Source organism: Berghia stephanieae, chromosome 2 (genome assembly GCF_034508935.2).
Source record: "Berghia stephanieae isolate SIO BIC M18660-M18661 chromosome 2, UCSD_Bste_1.3, whole genome shotgun sequence".
Taxonomy (NCBI): domain Eukaryota; kingdom Metazoa; phylum Mollusca; class Gastropoda; order Nudibranchia; family Aeolidiidae; genus Berghia; species Berghia stephanieae.
The window spans coordinates 124,610,150-124,630,149 of NC_088361.1; the positions used below are offsets into that span (position 1 = coordinate 124,610,150).

The 20,000-nt window shown below is 33.8% G+C and overlaps 1 protein-coding gene across 1 annotated transcript in view; it reads left to right on the top strand.

The window, feature by feature from the left end:
• The window catches only part of LOC144966513 (anoctamin-8-like), a 34,210-nt gene extending 16,408 nt beyond the window's left edge, over window positions 1-17,802 (top strand). Inside the window, exons 6-15 of the mRNA XM_078903135.1 lie at window positions 2,281-2,442; window positions 3,338-3,490; window positions 4,227-4,362; window positions 5,093-5,148; window positions 6,843-6,917; window positions 8,050-8,376; window positions 9,266-9,463; window positions 10,677-10,808; window positions 11,221-11,331; window positions 12,922-17,802. Coding sequence (XP_078759261.1) covers window positions 2,281-2,442; window positions 3,338-3,490; window positions 4,227-4,362; window positions 5,093-5,148; window positions 6,843-6,917; window positions 8,050-8,376; window positions 9,266-9,463; window positions 10,677-10,808; window positions 11,221-11,331; window positions 12,922-14,508 — 2,937 coding nt within the window. The 3' untranslated portion in view covers window positions 14,509-17,802. The remainder of the gene's footprint in view (window positions 1-2,280; window positions 2,443-3,337; window positions 3,491-4,226; window positions 4,363-5,092; window positions 5,149-6,842; window positions 6,918-8,049; window positions 8,377-9,265; window positions 9,464-10,676; window positions 10,809-11,220; window positions 11,332-12,921) is intronic.
• Window positions 17,803-20,000: the final 2,198 nt, after the last annotated feature.

Sequence of the window (20,000 nt, forward strand, 5' to 3'; positions counted from 1 at the left end):
AACGTCAGTTTGGTTTTTCTCTCATCCTCACTTTCGGTGAAGTGTCTCAAGCCGCTCTCACCGGAAGCGAGGACGAGAGACGAATGCACAAAACCAACATGACATTCTCTCTCTAATAACTTTTCCGCCGATGACGTCCAATCAAGGGACGCTAATCTTCCGCTAATCTCATTCCCTATTGTTTCCTGTCATTGTCTTGAAATGAGATTACTCAGTTTTGTCCTGACCCTGGCCAGAGTTCCTTGGCTGGGAGGGAAACAGTCGAATGTATAGGTACAGTTTTGGGAGATGATATTTTTTTCCTTGTAAATCATCTCTCTGTTATGCATTGTATTATGTTTTGTTTGCATTATATGATTTGTAAACATTTGAGTGTATTCCCCTTAGTGGGGATCTGTGCTTGTGTCTGGATGAGACTTTTAGGTGATCTCAAACTAAGTACTTTGATAGTGTACTCTTGGAATCTACATCTGTTTCCTATTTGAATCAATTCCCCTTTATCTTACCTTTTCTTTAGTGCTTTAATTGAAATTCTAGAACTTTTTACTATCCCATTTTCTTCCTTTTTACTGGCGCTGATATGACCTTAATGTGTTGCAAGCGCCGTAAAACCCTTAAAACAAAAATAAAACATAAACTAAAGGCAGGGTTCAAGTTTACTTTAATCTGCCTTGATGTCTTACCATTTTTACCAAGGGAGTTGTAACAGATTTGCAGCTTTGTGTTCTTGTATTATGACCTGACATTTAAATTCTGACCTGTTGGGCCCAAGTTCGAATCGTGCTGTTAAGGGTGTTAAGTTGAATGCTTTAAATAGCCTCCTCAATCACATTCTCTCGTCATACTCGGTTCTAAAAGAGTAGGCCAGTCACAGCTTTCAATTAAAAAAACAAAAAAAACAAAAAAAAATCTCTTAATTAGGCCTTGTCTCGTCCATCATGTGAAATATTACTGTCGACATGGGACCTTTATAAGGTAATTTTTTAGCTCATTTTAGTGAGTATTGCACTCTATGAAAACCCACATTTTAAACTTGTGACTTGGAACTTGGAGGCCGTAATAGCATGAGTCATTTTAACTGTATTGCATCGTTGTTACTGCTAACTCAATGTAAATGGGCAGATATCATGTCTGGTTACAGTTCTTTAATGAATATTGCGGGCTCTGAGGTCAGTGTAGTCCCCTGTCATACTGAGCCGTTTTGTTTACACTGATGAGAATGAAATAAAAGTTTTAAAAATGAACGTACATATAAATAGCTCAATATCCACTATGTGGCTATGTGGTCTTGTGGTATGACACTCGCTTTCGGATCAGAAGGTCCTGGGTTCGAGCCTTGCTTGACGCATAGTTGAGTCCCTGGAAAAGGCTCTTTCACCGCACTCAGGTGTAAAATGAGTACCTGGCCGTTAACAGTGTTGTCTCTGTCCGAAAAAAAATTGTAATATCGCTTAACAGACATCATGTCCCGTCCTAAATGTTAAGTGTTGCTGTTGTCAGGGGCCCCTTGTAAAGCGTTCTGAGCACGTTTAGTGGATATTGCGCTATGTAAAAAGCTCAACAACAAAAAAATCCACTAAATGTGCTCAAAGCTCTATACAATGGGTCCCTAGCCAACAACAACACAACATGGAGGACGGGACATGTCATCAAGAGATATTACAGGGTTTTTTTTCAGACTGAGACAACACTGTTAAAAGTCAGATCCTCATTTTACTTTTTTAGTAATGTGAGAGAATGTGATTAAAGTGCCTTTTCCAAGGACTCAATTGTGCACTTCTCAGAGCAGGACTTGACCCTGGACCCATTGGTCATAAGGCGAGCATCATACCACTAGATGGCATAGCTGCTCAATTCACAAAATAGTTCATAATATAATAATAGTAATAATAATGATGTACATTTGTTTGTCGATCATTCATCCCTCCAATGGAGGGTTCTGGGCCCGTAACAATTATTTCATGTTGTTCCACACACACACACACACACACACACACACACACACACACACACACACACACACACACACACACACACAAACACCATTTGTATGTCAGACAATAATCTCTGTTTTATTGTTTTATATCTTTTGTTTCTTCAAGGATCTTCATCAGGTGGCTGGTTCACCAGAGTAAGCTGTATATCTTAATTTTGTTATCAGCGTTAAATGGAAAAAAACTCACAGAGAATAGTGTAGTACACAGTACAGTGTTGTATTTTAAGATATAATCATTGCTAAATCCTCATATTTTTTCTCGGTCTTTTTGTTTGCTTTGAAAGTTTATGGAAGATATCTCCTTCCTTTGCTTTGCTTTCTTCAATGTGATTTGGGCGAGTCTTTATCTCAAGTTTTGGAGCAGAGCTAGCACAGAGTTTTCATATCGACTGGGAATGCTGGAGAAGAAAGACGATTTGATGAAAGATCCGAGGCCACTTTTTAAAGTAAATATGATTCACTTAATGTTCTTAGGTAAATTATATAAAATATTTATATTATAGTATCAAAGTTATCTATTATCTACATGTGTTGTTGTTCTTTTATCTACTTTTTAAACATTTTAGGATATCATCATAAAAAGGTACAAGTAGAAATAGGATATCATTGGAAATCAAGAAATTAAAATTGATGTGGATACGTGAAATTTGATCATATGTTTTCATTCAAATCAAATTTTATTTTATTATTTTGAATTTTACGCTGCTATAACAATTCCTGCTGCTGATTACAATTTCTGAAGTACAAGTTAGCTGTTAGGATCTGTATTTTATAGTGTCATTCATTTCTGTTTATGAGAATTCATTCTCACTTAAGTTGCATGGGATAATTGAGCTAAATGCCTCCTTAACTCCATGGCCGTGGACAAGATGCAAAAAGTTTTAACATATGAGTTTTTACTAAACGATTGAGGGGGGGGGGGGGTAATTCGAAAGTGAAAAATTGCTAAAATAATGTTAATAGTTGTGTAAAATGCAGAACCAGATAAGATTGCTGGCCAGATGAGTTATCATTAATGGTAACAGAACTAACTAATAGAATGTCTGAGGTTTGACCCCTAGTCGAAGACTGATTTTTAAATATATATATATATTTTTTATTGTCATAATTTTCCTTATCTGTTCCTGATACTATATCTTAAAGGCTTTCTCAGATTATTACGACAAAAATCTGAAAATCCCATTACATCTTATCCGACTCCAGTGCTCATTCCTCAATGTTATATTCACATTTTTGTCATCGATTTATACACTCAAAACCAATGTAGACATGGTAACAACTCAATCCATAGAAAGATGACATGATAACAATTCTCAAAAATATTTAAACAAATTTCCACAGGGAGAGCTGATGAAAAGTCCAGTGACTGGCCACCTAGAGCCAACTTATCCGGCTTGGAAAAGGTCCCTTTTCTTCTACACTATTACAGCTCCTATAATCGGTCTGTGTCTTCTTGTGGTGTTTGTGACAATGCTCCTTTGTTTTGAGTTGCAGGTTTGATTCAGTTTGACATTTATATCATTTTTTTTATTATCCACACAATTCTATTAATTTCTTGACATTTTACATTATTCAGCATGCAATACAAAACCCAAGTTCTTAATTTTCAAAATAAAGAAAACAAACATTGTTTATAAATTTCTTATTACTTTTTTTAAAAAAAGTATTTTTTTCCCCTAATTATCAATTTTTAAAACTTAAATGTTGATAGTTCAAAACACATTTTGATTGATAATTTTCTTCAATTCCCATTGCTGAATTTCTCTAGTTTTGAAAAATAGATTAAAAAAAAAATGATGTTGTTTGTATTCATTTACGATTTAGTTTATTTATTGCAATATTTCCTAATCTGTTTATTATATTTTTGTTTTGGTTGAAAAAAAATTCTCTGGTTCGCCGTAAGATCTTGTTTTTTTTGTTACCTTAGACGGATGTCTCTTATCTTATTTCTTTGATATAATTGACTGGAGAATATCTGTTTGAGATAAGTGTGGCAATTATTTTTTTCGCCAGAAAACAAAGGATTTTAAAAACCCCATAAAGTGCTTATTACACCTTTATTGCAGTATATAAAAGCTCATGGTTTTAAAATTTAGTTTTATTTTAGACTTTTTAAAATTTAAAAAAAATCCTAATGGATGCTTAATAATACAGGGTATTACTGGCATTATTATGTGTAAATGAAAATAGTTATACACAGTAAAGTGAAAGCTATGATTCTTTTTTTCAGGAATGGGTTAATGATCTCATGAAATCATCGGATCTTCCTTATGTCTTAAGTTTTGGTCCAAAGATTTTGCTAGCAGTTGTTGTTTCAATTTTGGATGAGATTTACAAACAAATTGCTCTTTGGCTTACTGATAAAGGTAAGAATGTTGCTTGTTATTTAATCCGTTTTCAGACCAACCCTTTTTTTCACATTATAACTTTTATTTCAGACAGTGTCATAAAAAAACATACATCTCTTTTCACTATTTTCACATTGTGAGTCAATTTACAGTATTCAATGAACAAATGTGAGGCTTTAGGGAAATCATTCACGTGTCACCAGAAGTTTTTTAAATTTTATTTTTTATGTTTTTGTTATGGCTAACCTAATATGTTTTGGGAATTTCCTATGTAAATTTGAATTGTTGTATTCTAATAATATAAATAAAACCTGAAACATGTTTTTTCTATCAATTTTTTTTATTATCTCTTTTTTTGTGTGACTATTTTCTCTCATTAAATTAATCTCTTTTTCTTAAAACTACATGAACCCTCTCCTTACCATGCTCTAGGATAACCGTCACATTCGAATCAATTAAAATGTTTTCTTATTCAGATTTGTTTTGTACATCTCAAAATTTGAAAAGCAATCTTTGTTATAACTATAAAAATTTAATGCTGTTTTATAAAGCGTGTAGTATTGATCAAATTATCTGTGGTATGTAATTATTGCTATTGAGTTTGATTTAAAAATATTTTTTAATTTTTTATGTTGGGTAAATATGACATTTTGGAAAAAATATCCTAAAAAAATGTCGGTAATGGAGAAAGTTAAAAAAAAAAAAAAAGGGAGAGAGCAAATTTTAAAAAGTTTTCAATGTTTTTCAGAGAACTACAGACTGGAAGAGACTTTTGAGACAAATTTAATCACAAAGCTGGTCTTGGTGTGTAATATTTTTCATTTTTCTTCTTCTTTATTTTATGTATCAAATCTCTCTTTGCAAACAGATGCATTATTTTGAAGAAAATTATAGACCCGTTAGTATTCTACCAATCATTTTCAAAATAAAAAAAAAAGTCTCCTTTCAACAATTGGATTCAATAGTCTGATGTCATGTCGCCCAGCAATGGCGGCCATCGTGGTTCTAAACAAAGAAAATTGGTACTTTTTATTCTTCATGCTGGCTAGAACTTTTCAAATGTCTTATGATCTGAATGTGTAAAAGTCAAAACATGATCGATTTATAATGTTTTTTTTTTTCCTCTGGATACACTTTTATGCTCGTCGGAGAAATATTTCATAAGGGCGTCCGCCATTGTTCCGATAGTTTAGAGCCAGTTACTAAGTTACCAAGCGTCATTACGAGAGAAGTGACATTACGACTGTTGAAGCGTATTATCAGATCATTTTGAAATTATCTTTCATGGGTATTTATGTACATTTAGGAAAAAACATGGGTGTCAGACAATACTTTTGAAACTAATTGAGGACTGGAAAAAGGCGTTAGACTATAAACAATATGTAGCGGCAATCCTGATGGACTAATACTAAGAAAATTGAAAAAATACAAGAATTTGCACTCAGATTTATCTACAGTGACTATACCGACACTTACAAAGACTTATTAACAAAGGCTAAAGTTATCTTTCTTGAAACCAAGCGAATGTAAATTATGGCAACAGAAATATTCAAAATTCTTCACAAATTATCCCCAAAATGTCTAGAAAATTTAGTAACTTTCAAAGAAAGAAAATATGATTTTAGGCACATCAATACTGTTAATGTCCCCAAACATCAAAACAACCCATTTCGGTAAACAGTCCTTTCGTTATACTGCTGCAGTTTCGTGGAATAATCAGCCAGAGCACATTATGAGAACGGAGTCAGATTTGAATAGGTTTGAGAGTCACTTATGACAAAGGTGGCAGCTTCTCAGACTGGTTCAGATCTGTTTTCAGTTCCCCTAAGTATATTTGATATTCATATAGTTTAATGAAACAGTGAGACATGTCAATTTTCATGCATAATATTTAGTATTTAATTTATGTGCAAAGTGTTTTATTTTATTTATTTAGTTTTTAAAATTCTTATGTCGGTGAAAAGCCTTAAAATAATGTAATCATTCATTCATTCAAGAAAAACTAAACAAACCAATAAATTACCCTTTTTTAGCGGGACCAATTGGCAAGACGAAATTATGACAATTCATTCGTCACAAATAAAGCAACATCTATTTGAAAAAGTTGACGAGATCTCATTCTCTTTATTCAAAACAACTTTTTTTGTGCTTTATCTTCCATATGGAACATGTTAACGGCCAGATATTCACTTTACAATTGAATCTTTTGCAAGAACTCAACTTCATGTCATGGAGGAAGGGGAGGTATAACCCTTTAACCAGTTTGTAATGAGTAGGTTTTCAAACTAGAACTTTTTTTTTCCTCAGCATTTGAATTTCATTTGGATCAGTTTTATTATTTCATCCATCATTAAAGAAAGTTTAGAAAAGAAAGAAGAAAGCTCTTAAAGCATTGTTTTTGTCATGGATAAGCATTATATAATTTATTTATTTCAAAATCACATACACATTTTAAATTTTTTAAAAGAGAATCCTTTTTTTTCCCCCCATCAAAACAGTTTCAATTCGTCAACTCTTTCCTGTCACTTTTCTACATTGGGTTTTATCTCGGGGATATGGATCGTCTCAGAGATGTAAGAATGTTTTTAAAAAATGTATTTTTAACATTTTATTATATTATCAATGTTTTGTCATTAGAGATACACAGAGCTGCCAACCTACCGCAAAAAATGCGGAATTGTACGTATTTTCAGCGATTTTACGCTTGTACGCATTTCCCCCAAGATTGTACCCATTTTCAGTGTACGTATTTATAGCTCTTCATTGGATGTTGTGTTACGCTGTTATTCATATTATTACTAGCCTATTGAGAAACCTTGGTGATCAAGTGGATATTCATTTTATTTTTGACCAATTATGATCTTCATGCTGGGAGGTAGAATTCTGAAAGGATTGGATTATAGTCTTGGGAACATCATTGTTGTTGCAATTGAGCTTGTGCGGTGTGACTTTATGTAATTATACCTTCCTCTTACTTTCACAATGGTTAGTTTCCGTCGATTTCAGGATTTTACCCATTTTTATGAAATCTCCCCCATTTTGAGGTCCCATTGTACACATTCTCATCAGAGGTTGGCAGCTCTGGATACATTGTTATTTGAGATGTTATTTGTCACGAGATGATGATAATTTTGAGATAACGCTGTTATTAACCAGGTACACATTTTGCGCCAAAGACGATGAAAAAGCAATGGTTTCATTAATCTAAGTCACCTACTAAAGTGAAGAGAAATTACCAACTGGAATTTCATTTAAAAAGCGGCCATATTAGAGGACCATAAAAAAACTGGGGCAATAGCAATAGGAAGCAACCAAAATTATATCTCAATTAACTGAATATCATTCAAGATTTTCAAACCAAATGATTTCAGGGATGATGTAGCAGTTGCATTCATATTTTTCAATTAGTTTAATGGTGTGGTGGAATTCTATAAGTGGGATGATGGGATTTGGCTTTTATCTCAATCATCTACTTGCATTTGTTTTGTGAGATTTCCATACCACCACATAGCATTTTTCTCATCAAATACCATGTATGAGTTAGTCTTTAAATCAGATTTTCATTTTCAAGTTCACCAATACATAATGTCCGATTGAGGCAACGAGCCATGTATTGTATTTTGTAGAGGAATAGTAATCAAGATGAAGGATGAAATCTCCTTCCAACACTTTTTATCCCTTGTACAATGTTCAATGCATTCACAGCAACTGGCAGCTCTTCTCATCACTCGTCAAGTCCTCGGAAACTTAAAGGAAACTCTGATGCCATACATCACATGGAAAGCCAAACTGTACACTTTTGGCTATCGCATCGCCACCAAGATGTCTCCAGACTCTGTTGAGAAGGAAGTACGCAAAATGACAACTCGCAAGCGTTCTGTTGCTCATAGTACCCAATCTGTGGATAAAAGCGCAGGAAAGACACCATCTGATGGAAAGGTGAAGCAGTCAGATGATGAGAGTAGCACTGGTGGAGAGGATGAGGGGATTCCTACTCTTACTCAGGCAGAAGTTGAAAGTGCCATGAAAAAGGTAAATAGACCATTACTTTAAAAAAAAAAATCCTTGAGATTTTATAAAGTGCAATATCCACTAAACTTGCTTAATGTTCTTTACAAGGGGTCCTTGGCCAACAGCAATGCATAACATGTAGGATGAGACATGTTACTTGTTAGGAAATATTACAAATTTTCCAACAGAGACAAAGCTGTTAATGGCCAGGCGCTCAGTTTACACCTGAGTATGCTGAGAAAATGTAGCGAAAGAGCCTTTTCCAAGGACTCAACTATGCACCGCTCAGACCAGAACTCGAACCCAATCTTTCGATTCGAAGGCGAGTGCCAATTCAGGGGGGCCAAAATTTACTGAACTTATACGCAAACACATTGACAGACCCCTATCTAAACACTGGACTCCAGTAAAAAGACATTACATGCTTACTTTTCAATACACGACATGGCATTATGGTTAAGGATAACAATAGGTCATGTGTGTTAAGGCTTGTATCCTGGTGCACATCGGATGGAGGTTCGTTATCTAATCGGCTGATGTTCCGTAAGCTTTTGAATTCCACTCGTCCTGTAAAAGAACTTAGGCTAGGTCACAATTTTATAACTTTTCAGCTGTCAGCGATAAACTTAAAATTTTCATCTTAGTTCACTCACCAATTATTTTCATGATAAACATAATCCCTATCTCAAAACTATAAATTTGTTTTTTGTATAAATCGTTTAGGGTAATCCAAACTTTAACCACCATTTTCTCTATTAAAAAAAAAATGGTGCATAATTTCCAATTTTAATTTTTCTTTCTAACTCCCTCCCACAAAACTGACTTTCAATGATATTTATATTTTTGTCCTTACCTTCTATTTCTACATAAATTTATTCATCTCATCTCGTCTTGTCTCGCTTTTTTTTAGTATGAGGACACACTAGACGACTACTTGGAAATGTGCATCCAGTTTGGATACATCACACTGTTTTCATCCGCCTTTCCACTCGCAGCCTTGTGTGCTCTTGTCAATAATATCATTGAGATCCGGTCTGATGCCTTCAAACTTTGTCTCACCTTTCAACGTCCCTTTGGTCAACGTGTTGAAAACATTGGCATCTGGCAGGTATGGTTCTCTCCTTTTAACATGTGATTTGTTTGACATGATCCAATGGTGTTTTATGATTTTTAAAAAGAGTATAGTCCAACTCGGTTTTCAATACAGATTTATTAAAATGTTCTTTTTGTATTTTGAAGGTTCATTTGTGATAGGACTGCACATTGCCTTTTAAACAAGAGAGTCATAACAAAAATCAGAGTGCTTCTGCTTGAACTGAACTTATTGAAAGTCTTAAGAATTATTTTCTGGGATACATGTGTAATGTTCTCATCATTCATTTTAATTATTTTCTCACAATGATCAATTTAATTTTATCATCAAACTTTGTTATTCATGTAACAATTGTAAAATCAGCTGTCTTTGTAATATTTTAGATAAGGACATGATTTTGATTGTAGTTCACACCTGGATAACAAGTTGATTGAATTATTGAATTATTGCAGCTATCTTCTCTTTAGATTACTCAATTGAACAGCTGAACAACTTAGGAGGTGCCAAGCAGAGTGGGCAGGCCCTTAAATTCTCAAATCCTTGTCTTTTAGATGAGACATTTTCCACAATCAAATCCAGATTGTTTTTCTTAAAAAAAGGCTACCCCAAAGTTTAAAACTTATAATCTTTAAAATTGTCATAATTTGCTGATATGATTGAAATCAAAAGAAGTCCTTAAATTGATTCAACTCATTCTTGTTTCATCACCCCCCGTTATATGCATCTGTAAGTTACTTTTTGATAAACATGGAAAGATATAAACTGATCTTGTACTGATGTAGATAATTGTCTTGTTGTATGGCACACAGTACTTTTTTTAATAGGAAATAGTACTTCATAACTTTGTTGTTGTTGTTATTATTATTATTATTATTATTAATATTATTATTATTATTATCATTATTATTATTATTATTATTATTATTATTATTATTATTGTTATTATTATTATTATTATTATTATTATTATTATCATTATTATTATTATTATTAATATTATTAATATTATTAATTTTTTTACTCATTTATTAATTCCCTTTATTTATTTATTTATTTATTTATTTTTTGATATAAAAGTTATTGACAAAGTTCAATCATGAACGTTTACCATTTACAATTATAAATATCAAGGTTCTGTTTTCATTTGAATGTGATTTATTCACATATGATGTAAAAAAACAAACGACCATTTACTTTTATAACTCCCTCCCTTTTCTTCTCTATGAAGGATGTGCTTGAGTATATTGCCATCTTGGCCGTGATAGTCAATTGTATATTAATGAGTACAACTGGTGTGTTGTCGCGGCTTCTGCCAGGACTGACTCCAACAACGTCCTTCTTTGTACTGGTCGTCATTGAGGTAATGTTAGCACCGGTTGACTTTCACCAGCTTTCTTTTTCTAATTATATATTTTTTTAAATATTAAGAATATTTTTTTTTCTTGAATAAATTCCTTGTTTTATTGAGCTGTATGTTTGATTTTAGGAGTTGAACGGCACTTGCGACATTTCATAATATCTTATCAGCCCCAAAATTTGTTACATTAATGTCAAAATTGATTGCATTTATATTGTGTATTGACTATGTGATTAACTCAAACATATCACTTTTGACATCATCATCATCATCATCATCATCATCATCATCATCATCATCATCATCCTCCTCATCCTCACACCACTGCCTCTACTACCACTGTCACTTTAAATACAACCAGCATCATCATTTTGCTATTGTTTTTTTTTTTTAATGGAATTGTTATTGTCCCCAGCATTTGATTATAACATTGAAGCTGGCCATTGCCAGAGCCATCCCAGATATGCCTCAAACTATTTCGACTGAGATGGCAAAATTGGAATATCAGCGTCGCGAAGCTTTGAAGGTATTTTCTGTTGTATGAAGTTAATCATCTTTTTATTAAAATTTAAATAAAAACATTTTTCCATTTTGAATAATCATGTTGATATTCCATGATTAACATTGATTTTTCAGCATCTATGTCCCTAAAAGGCTGGCTGGTCAAATTTATGTCCGATTTGTTTGAAAATAAAGGATAAACAATATATTTATTCAAACTCTGTTGCACTGTGGTAGGTGTAGATTTTTGTTTTATTTGACCAATGACACTGTTTTCAACCATTTCATTTTGAAAATTCACATCATTTCCTTATACACAAAGGGAGAATGCACTCATTGACTATATCCCTTACCTTTGTCCTCCACTAAGAACAATTAGACAGTTTTGCTGTCATAATTCATCCAACTTGTTGTTTTTTTAAAGGTTGGTTAACCTAATATTTTGGATTATAGGCATCAATTTGAATTATATTTGAACAAAAGTTTTTAAAAATTAGTCTCAGCAGGAATACAATCTTTTGAAGCCAATGAGGTATCAAACTTTTCTCTCTGTCTTTGTTAAAAATGAAGAGAAGAAAGTTTAGAAGCTTAATGCACTGCACAAGTGCTGTTCAGTGGGAATGGTATTTGCTTTTTTTATTTTAAAGTAAGATAACTTGATTCGGAAACATGAAATGCCATTATTTTCCAAAATAAACCACCTTTTAACAAAGCATGAGCACGTGTATATAGGGCAATATTCTTTCAATGGTTTTTAAAGCTTTTTACAAGGGGCCCCTGGTCAACAGTAAATATTTTTAACATGACACCTCCTAGGCTAATTACAATTTTCCAACAGAAAGAACGCTGTTAATAGCCAGGTACCCATTTTACACCTGAGTACTGTGAGAAAAGTGAGTAAAGAGTCTGTTCCAAGGACTCTAACTATGCACTACTCAGAGCGGGAGTCAACCCTGGACCTTCCTGTCCAAATGCGAGTGTCATACCACAAGACTGCATAACCACAGTTTTTCTTTAAGAATTTGATAGATATGTTGCCATTGGTCATTGGCCACTCTACCAGCCTGGAAGTGAAATAGGCTACTTGTAAAAGTTTGAATTTGAATCGCTGATAGATAATGTGATCATTGCATTTTGTGCTGCTTCTGATAATATTTACAACAATATTACTCACTGGCTTAACGGTATGGTGTCCCTTCTTGTCACAAAAGTCAAGCATTGTTAAGCATTGTCAGTGGCCAGATGTGTGACAATGATTGTGGAAAATTCTGGTCCCAAAGTCGTATCCCTGAATAAGGAACTTTACACACATCACCCCACTCAACTCAAGTGTAAATGAGTACCTGGCTACAGGCAGTGACGGATATTGAAAGAGTAATACAAAAAGGATGGCTAACAGGCAACTGTTACTGGGCTAAATGTAAATATGGTTCCATATAACCTGCTGTGGAGCATATCGAGCATGGTGAATCCGTATAAATTTGCAATATAAATATTCATACTTGTTTGTTTTTTTATTCAATAATTATAAATATAATGTTGCAATTCACTCTTTACATCAATTATACTCTGCTTAAGTATATTATTATATTAATATACTTGAAATTTATTACAGAAACTGGAGTCTCAAGCAACATCACTTCACCAAGCTATGTCTCAACAACCATCAGGCAGCCCAGGTCTTTTTCGTAGGAGAATGGTGGAAGGAAGCACCAATAAAGATGATGCTCTTTTACCATCGTTGTTGTCATCATCACCATCCATGTCACAATCACCATCATCTAACCAAGCTTCAGCTTCCTCCACCTCCTCTGTAATTACTCCATCCTCTTTCAATGCGGCAGCTTGCTCTTCTGGCACAACTCTGAATCCATCTTCAAATCTCCAGTCTTTTCTACCACCATCCAACATGCCAAAACCAGAAGTTCCTCCAAGGACCTCTTTACTACGCAACAATAAATCAGATGATAGCTTCTGCTCGGCGAGCAACAGCAGTAAAAAACCACCACAAATACCTGCAGCATTACCTTCTTCTTCTTCTTCCTCCTTAACTCTAACACCGGCCATTGATCTAGCCGCTGATAAAGTTGTAGCTGCAGCAATGCAACCTATTTTAGGCACTGCGGATAATCCCCTTGATAATAAAAAGAGCACCAATACCAATATGCCATATTTAGGTCAAGGTTCCGTGCCTCAATCTCACCAAGCTATTCATCGAGTACAGGTACAGTTAAGGCCAAGACCCGTCGTGAAGGATGAAGGAGAGCAACGGGCAGTGGGTTCAGTCAGTCGTAGATATTTAAGGAGAAGGCTTGATTTAGATGCAAGGAGAGGGGTGTCCGATCCTGTAACAGGGGCTGTATCTACCGCTCTGAGATTGCATCATGATAGAGATGCTAAGTTGAGAATGAGAGATGGTGATAGTAACCGAGATAATGATGGTGATGGATCAAGTACTCAATTAGTTAGATCCTCTTGCGAATCACCAGAAATGGCAAAGGAAAGGAGGCAGGATCTGTTGAGGAGAAGTCTTCATAATATGGCACAAAGGGAGGAGCTTCGTAGGACGGCCAGTTACAAACATCCAAAGAGAGTTAGTGATAAAGAGCTAGATGATTCTTCCAAAGCAACAACAATCACAAGTGCCAATGTATCCCTAAGATCGATTTCTTATTCAAGACCAAAAACTGGCATGTACTATTCTAGTCAATTTTTGTCTCACAAGTCACGTTCACTTTCAAGTGAGAATATACAAGAGCCTAGTTTTTCATGGAGAGACAGGCATTCTTGGAAAGCTGAAGAGACTTCTTTGTCTTCTGAAGGAAAACGACACAGTCCTAAATCTGACAGAAATTCTGCCTTGGCATCCTCCAAATCTATTGAATCCCCGCTATTGTCCAAGCAATCAACATCCAATTTGGACAAGCCTCAAACTGCATCTACAACAATCAACAACAAACCTCCATCTGGTCTTCCTTCAGACAGCTACAAACAGTCGTCATCATTGGCCTCAGAGGCTGTTGCTGCAAAGACAGAAGACAGCAAAAGAGATAACCCTGAACCTGCTTTAACAACTGCCAGTAATGCCAACTTCAAAAGCCAAAATATTACAAGTATTAATAGGCCTTCCAGTATGAGGGCTGTCAGAGACAATTCTAACCAACCGTTAAGTATTTCTACAGACAATCTCAATCCAAACTAGTGTTCTCATTTAATTTACTTACTATTTATTAAGTTTTGTGCTGTTTTTATTTTTTCCCTCCTTTTAATCCAATTTTTCTACTTGAAATGATTATGATTTTATCTCGTTTGTTTCCCAATGAGATTTCTTTCTGTTATCGCATATGTTAAGTTAAAAAAAAACCAACAACAACAAAAAATACAAGACAACTTTTAATTTAACCATATCGGGTATTTTGCATCTTCAATATCTTGTATGATATTTATAGAAATTTTAACTCATCGTGCAATATATAAAAATCTCAAATGAAACTTGTATTATAAGCAGTATTTTTTTCTGCGTGCATTTGCTTATATTTACATTTATTGTTACAGTCTTTTGCATTTCTACTTTCATGCATTCTCCCCCCCCCCCCCCCGTTTCTTTTTCATATGATTCAATTTAGGGTTGGGGCCCTATGAATTATTTAAGATTAATTAAAATTTTTTGTTTGACATTGTTTTTCGTATGTAAATGTAACCTTACATTCAATTCAATGATCTAAATATGTTAATAAAATTTGATTTTAGTGAATCAACACTGCGATTGCAATCCCTTTTTATAAATCAAGGTCATAGAGTAAGACATTTATTTACTAGTCCTACTAACATTCTGCCCTGGTGAATAAAGTCAATATTTGGACTTGAAACTGTAGTCATTATTTCATATTTGCCCATATCCTTTTCTAATTTAATTGTTATGTATATGACAATCTACTTTTAGATATAGGGGAGAAGATCGTCTGTTCCCTTGTCAGTTCACTTCTCAGAACTTTGAATAGATAAAATTTCAACAAGATAGTCCAAGAAGTACCCATTTTGATTGATAACAGCAGTTTGTAGATCACAATATGGATTAAAGATCACAAATAGTAAAAACAACCCAGATCCTCAAATTGCCAGAGCTAAACGCTTAATACTTAACACTTTATAATGAATGCCACTCACGCTTTCTCACCCTTCATCATGTTATTAAACCATACAACATTACAATATAACAAAGTAACATCTTTTTAAGATTCAATCAAGACTAAAGAAGATTTTTCTCAATCTCAGTAGACCATGCCAATGCTTTATGTTTATGTCAGGCAGCTGATCAGTAATTCTGAAGAGCTTTTACTTTTACTCCAGCACATACTATCTATGTATATGGTCAAATGTGCTACATTTTGCATTTAATAAAAGTTGTTTTTTTGTTTCTTAAGTATGCTTGTAGGATGAGTGGATGTGTTCCTTTGCTGCCTTTCTTATTTTCATATTCACCTTCAATAAAATAGGTTAACTAAAGTATTCTATCATTTTTGATATTTTTTGACAATTTCAAGCACTTTTAAGAACAATTTTCCATGCTTATTTATGTCTTAGCACTCCGATTTTTATTATTTTCAGAAGTTTTTGGATCACTCTCTGGTGTACTTAATAGCACTAAAACAGATAGTAGAGAAGAAAAAAAGAAAACTCACCCTTCAGATATTGATCGATTAAAATGACCCTCATCTTGTCAATAACTCTCAAACCTAGGACTTCTATGAATTCAAGAAAAATATGAGGGTGAGTCAAAAAGTAATGGAACTTTGCTTATTACTTTAAAACAAATTGAATCAATACCATGCATTATACCTCAAATTACAGCTTGGGATTAGCCGAGCAGAATGCTACTTCTCAACACAGTCTCCGCCTCTCTCAATAGCCACAGTCCATCTTTTTGTAAGGTCATGTATCCCATCCGCATAAAACTGAATTGACTGAACTTTGAGCCAAGTTTTCACTACTGCCTTGGCTTCTTCATCATCTTCAAAGTTATGTCCCGTCATTGCCTCCTTCAGTGGACCAAAAAGATTAAAGTTCGAAAGGACAATGTTGTCCATCAAAATTATGCGATTACCTCCCTTTTCCTGGCACTTGTATGTCGAAAGGCATTTTCATGAAGAAACAATACTCGTTCCATCTCTAAAGCCAGTCTAACATGACAAATTCTTTCTTTCAGTTGCTTTTAGGTCTATTTGTAGCGTTCAGAGTTTACAGTGGCTCCCTGTGGTAGGAAATCAACAGGGATTACACCTCTAATGTCCCAAATCACTGTTGGCATAATTTTCCAGTTGATTTCTCAGCGTTGAAGTTTTTGGTCTTTGGGGAAGAGGGTTGTTGCCATTCCATTGATTGTCTCTTCGACTCAGGTTCAACCCTGCTAAAACATTACCTCTACAAAATGCCTGACTACCAATATTATCAAGAAATTCAATGACAGATCTCTGTCGCTGATGGACATTCTTGGGGGGCAGCCATTTTGAACTGTCATAACTTTGTCAAAATTTGACAGATTAAAAATATTTAGCTTTTGGTTTAAAGAGTACACATGTAAGTTCAATTGAGCCAAACAAGACGTCACATGAAATGAAATGAACTCAGTAGGAGATTTGTCCTGTTACCTCTTGACTCACTCTCTTAGTTACAAGCAATCAGCAACTTACCAAAGTTTATACATGAACTGGAAATTTATATTTATTTACAGACATTTATTAGTTGGCAAATAGTCAAAAAGCAGCTTTAACTATGTTGTACTGAAGCAATACAATAATTATCTTTTAATTATAATAACCAATTCACATATTTTTGTTGTTGATATAATTTGTTTTCTAATGTGGGTGCTGGTCAGATTGTTACATTGTGCTATTTTTATTTGATTTTTATGTTATATCATTGGTGCTGATTTTAAGCGTTAACTAGCTTCCTTACATTGAGTGTGCAATATTATTTTAATTTTGTTTTATAACATTGTTATGTTTTTATATTTTAAAAAAATTTCTCATAGTAACATTCTAAAAATTGAATGACTTTTTCTGATGTTGACATAATATCTTCTCTCATTATAACTACCTACACATTTTATCGGGGGTTTTTTTAGCCTTTGATTTTTGTATGCAAGAATAAAAAAAAAAAAGAAGCTTTTTAAAATAGCTATAAATAGTTTAACACCTAAAGTGTTATCAAAGGCAATAACACACGCACTAGTAAAATATAATGACATAGAACTGTATTTTGTTTGAGGAAAAGTAACTTATTTTCTTCTTCCATTCATATTTTTTTGGGATGGGGGGGGGGGGGGGTACACCACATAGATTGCTTGCACTGGAAAGCGCCGCTAAGTATTGAAGTATTGTAAAATAAATAGATATCGATGATGAATGTCCCATTACTCTACAACATTACTTGCATCAAATATCATTTGTTGCTTTATGCTCTTGTTTTGGAATGAGATATCAAACAAAAGAAAAAAGGAAGAAGAAGAAGAGCTGTTTACGATTGTTGCATTTTGCCTGATCCATGTTTTTACAGTTTTGAATTTATAATTTGTATTTATAATTTTTATGCCTTGACTACATATTGTGCTTAAGAAAGCATGACCACTAATCACATGTCCTTCTGGAGGCTAAGATAGGGTCTTATATCCCCCTAAACTACTGTCTCTTTCTATGTCTCTGTTCTTACCATGATTTTTTATTTTATGGAACCTACTGTTAAATATTCCCTTACGTCTCTCATTTATTCTTACATGCCAATGTTGGGCGGGGTCCTTTACCTCCCATGGTGGACAGGAGCTCACTTGATTTGTCTTCTATCCCCTTATATCTGTTTTACAAGTTGCTTTTTGTCTTTGTCTTGGAATGGGATTGCTTGGTTTTGTCCTGGCCCTTACCAGAGTCCTTAGCTCAGAGGGAAACAGTCAAGTGCTTCGTATTAGTTTTGGGAGAATTTTTTTTCCCTTTAAATCGTCTCTCTGTTATGTATTGTTGGTTATCTTTTCTGTTTTGGATATATTCTGTAAACACTGAGTGTATTCCTCAATGGGGGATTCTGTGATGGAGTCTAGCTGATATTTTTAGGTGATCTCAAACTAAGTACACTGATAGCGTGTTCATGGAATCTACAATTGTTCCCTATTTGAACCATTCCCCTTTGTCTTACTTTTTCTCGTGTCCTTTTACTCGCAATTCTAGATATTTTCCCTATCCCATTTTCTTCCTTTTCACTGGTGCTGAAATGACCTAAATGTGTAAACAAAAAACAAACATTTGATGCCAATGATGCATTTAGTACAGAAACTCAAGATTTCAATGCATCTGAATCTAAATGTACTCTGTGGTGTGTGCCATATGTCTTTTTTTGAGGAGCTGAAATCCAGACTGGACTTTAACCCTCTCCTTACCAGCCATATTCAGGATTCTCCCCAAAACTGCACATCTAAATAACACATAAATATATTTTTTATCACTCAAACACAAGTACGTTCTTTCCATACATAATTTCTTTAGCACAACATGCTCTGCAACACTGTTCATTTTCTTAAAATTTTATGATGTACAAAATTAGTTTGAATAAGACTAAGGTTGGTTGTATCATAACGAATGTGACGATTTTCCTATGCGTGGTAAGGAGAGGGTTAAGTGATGTATCGATGTTTCAAATTTTTTTGTTATTGGCTGAAGGAGGGTGTTGAGTCCGAATAGTTACATGTTTGGTAATTTTTTTCCTATAGAAAGAATTAAGTAATTTTGGAATGTTATGTCATTGCCCTACTAAATTTCTATTTCATGCATGGGAACTCTTTTTTACTTTAGTGGTAAATTTCCAGTGCATAACTTTACCGTAATATAGGAAATTAGTTGTAATATTAGTTGATGATAAAGTTGGAATAATTCGTCAGTGAAGCTAATTGACCGAAAGGTTAAGGTTGAATCTCATTAAAGACAAAATTAAGATGGATTTGATATAATGATTGTTGTAATAACTACTGCTGTTAAGTGAAAAAGACCATTTTATAAAATGTTTTTCGCTGTTAAATGAATCAAGTTAATTTGAATTAAATTCTTATCAAATGTAGGGATTTATATTTTTGAATATAATAAATTGCTGTCAATTGATTGTTGTATCCAAGTGATTTATAAATAATATACTAATTTTTCTATTAAAAAATATCCGATACAAGTCTTGCTATTTTACTTTATTGTCTTTTAAATTATTTTTTTAAAAATTTAAAGTTAGATTTATGTATTTGAAGATATTTGATTTATTTACATGTTCAGGATGAAAGGGGGTGGGGGGGGGGGGGGGGAGGGAGTCATCGATTATGAATAGTGTAGATTACAGCTTTATAATCTATATTCATGATATCGTGTGTGTCCCTGCCTCACTCTGGTATAGTGTTTGGATGAAACGGATGCCAACATTTGTATTTAATGTTAATTAGGACCATCTGAAATAAGACACATCAGCATTTGTTTTTTTTTTTGTTTGTTTTGTTTTGTTATTTCGTTGGGGTTTTTTTTGTTTTGTTTTTTGTTTTGTATGGCTTTGTTGTTTGTGTTTGTTTCCCTTTATTTATCTATTTATTTTTTTATTTATTTATTTATTTATTTGTATCGTTTAAAAGCTAATAGTTATTCCTGCATACCACTTCTCGAACAACATCCATTG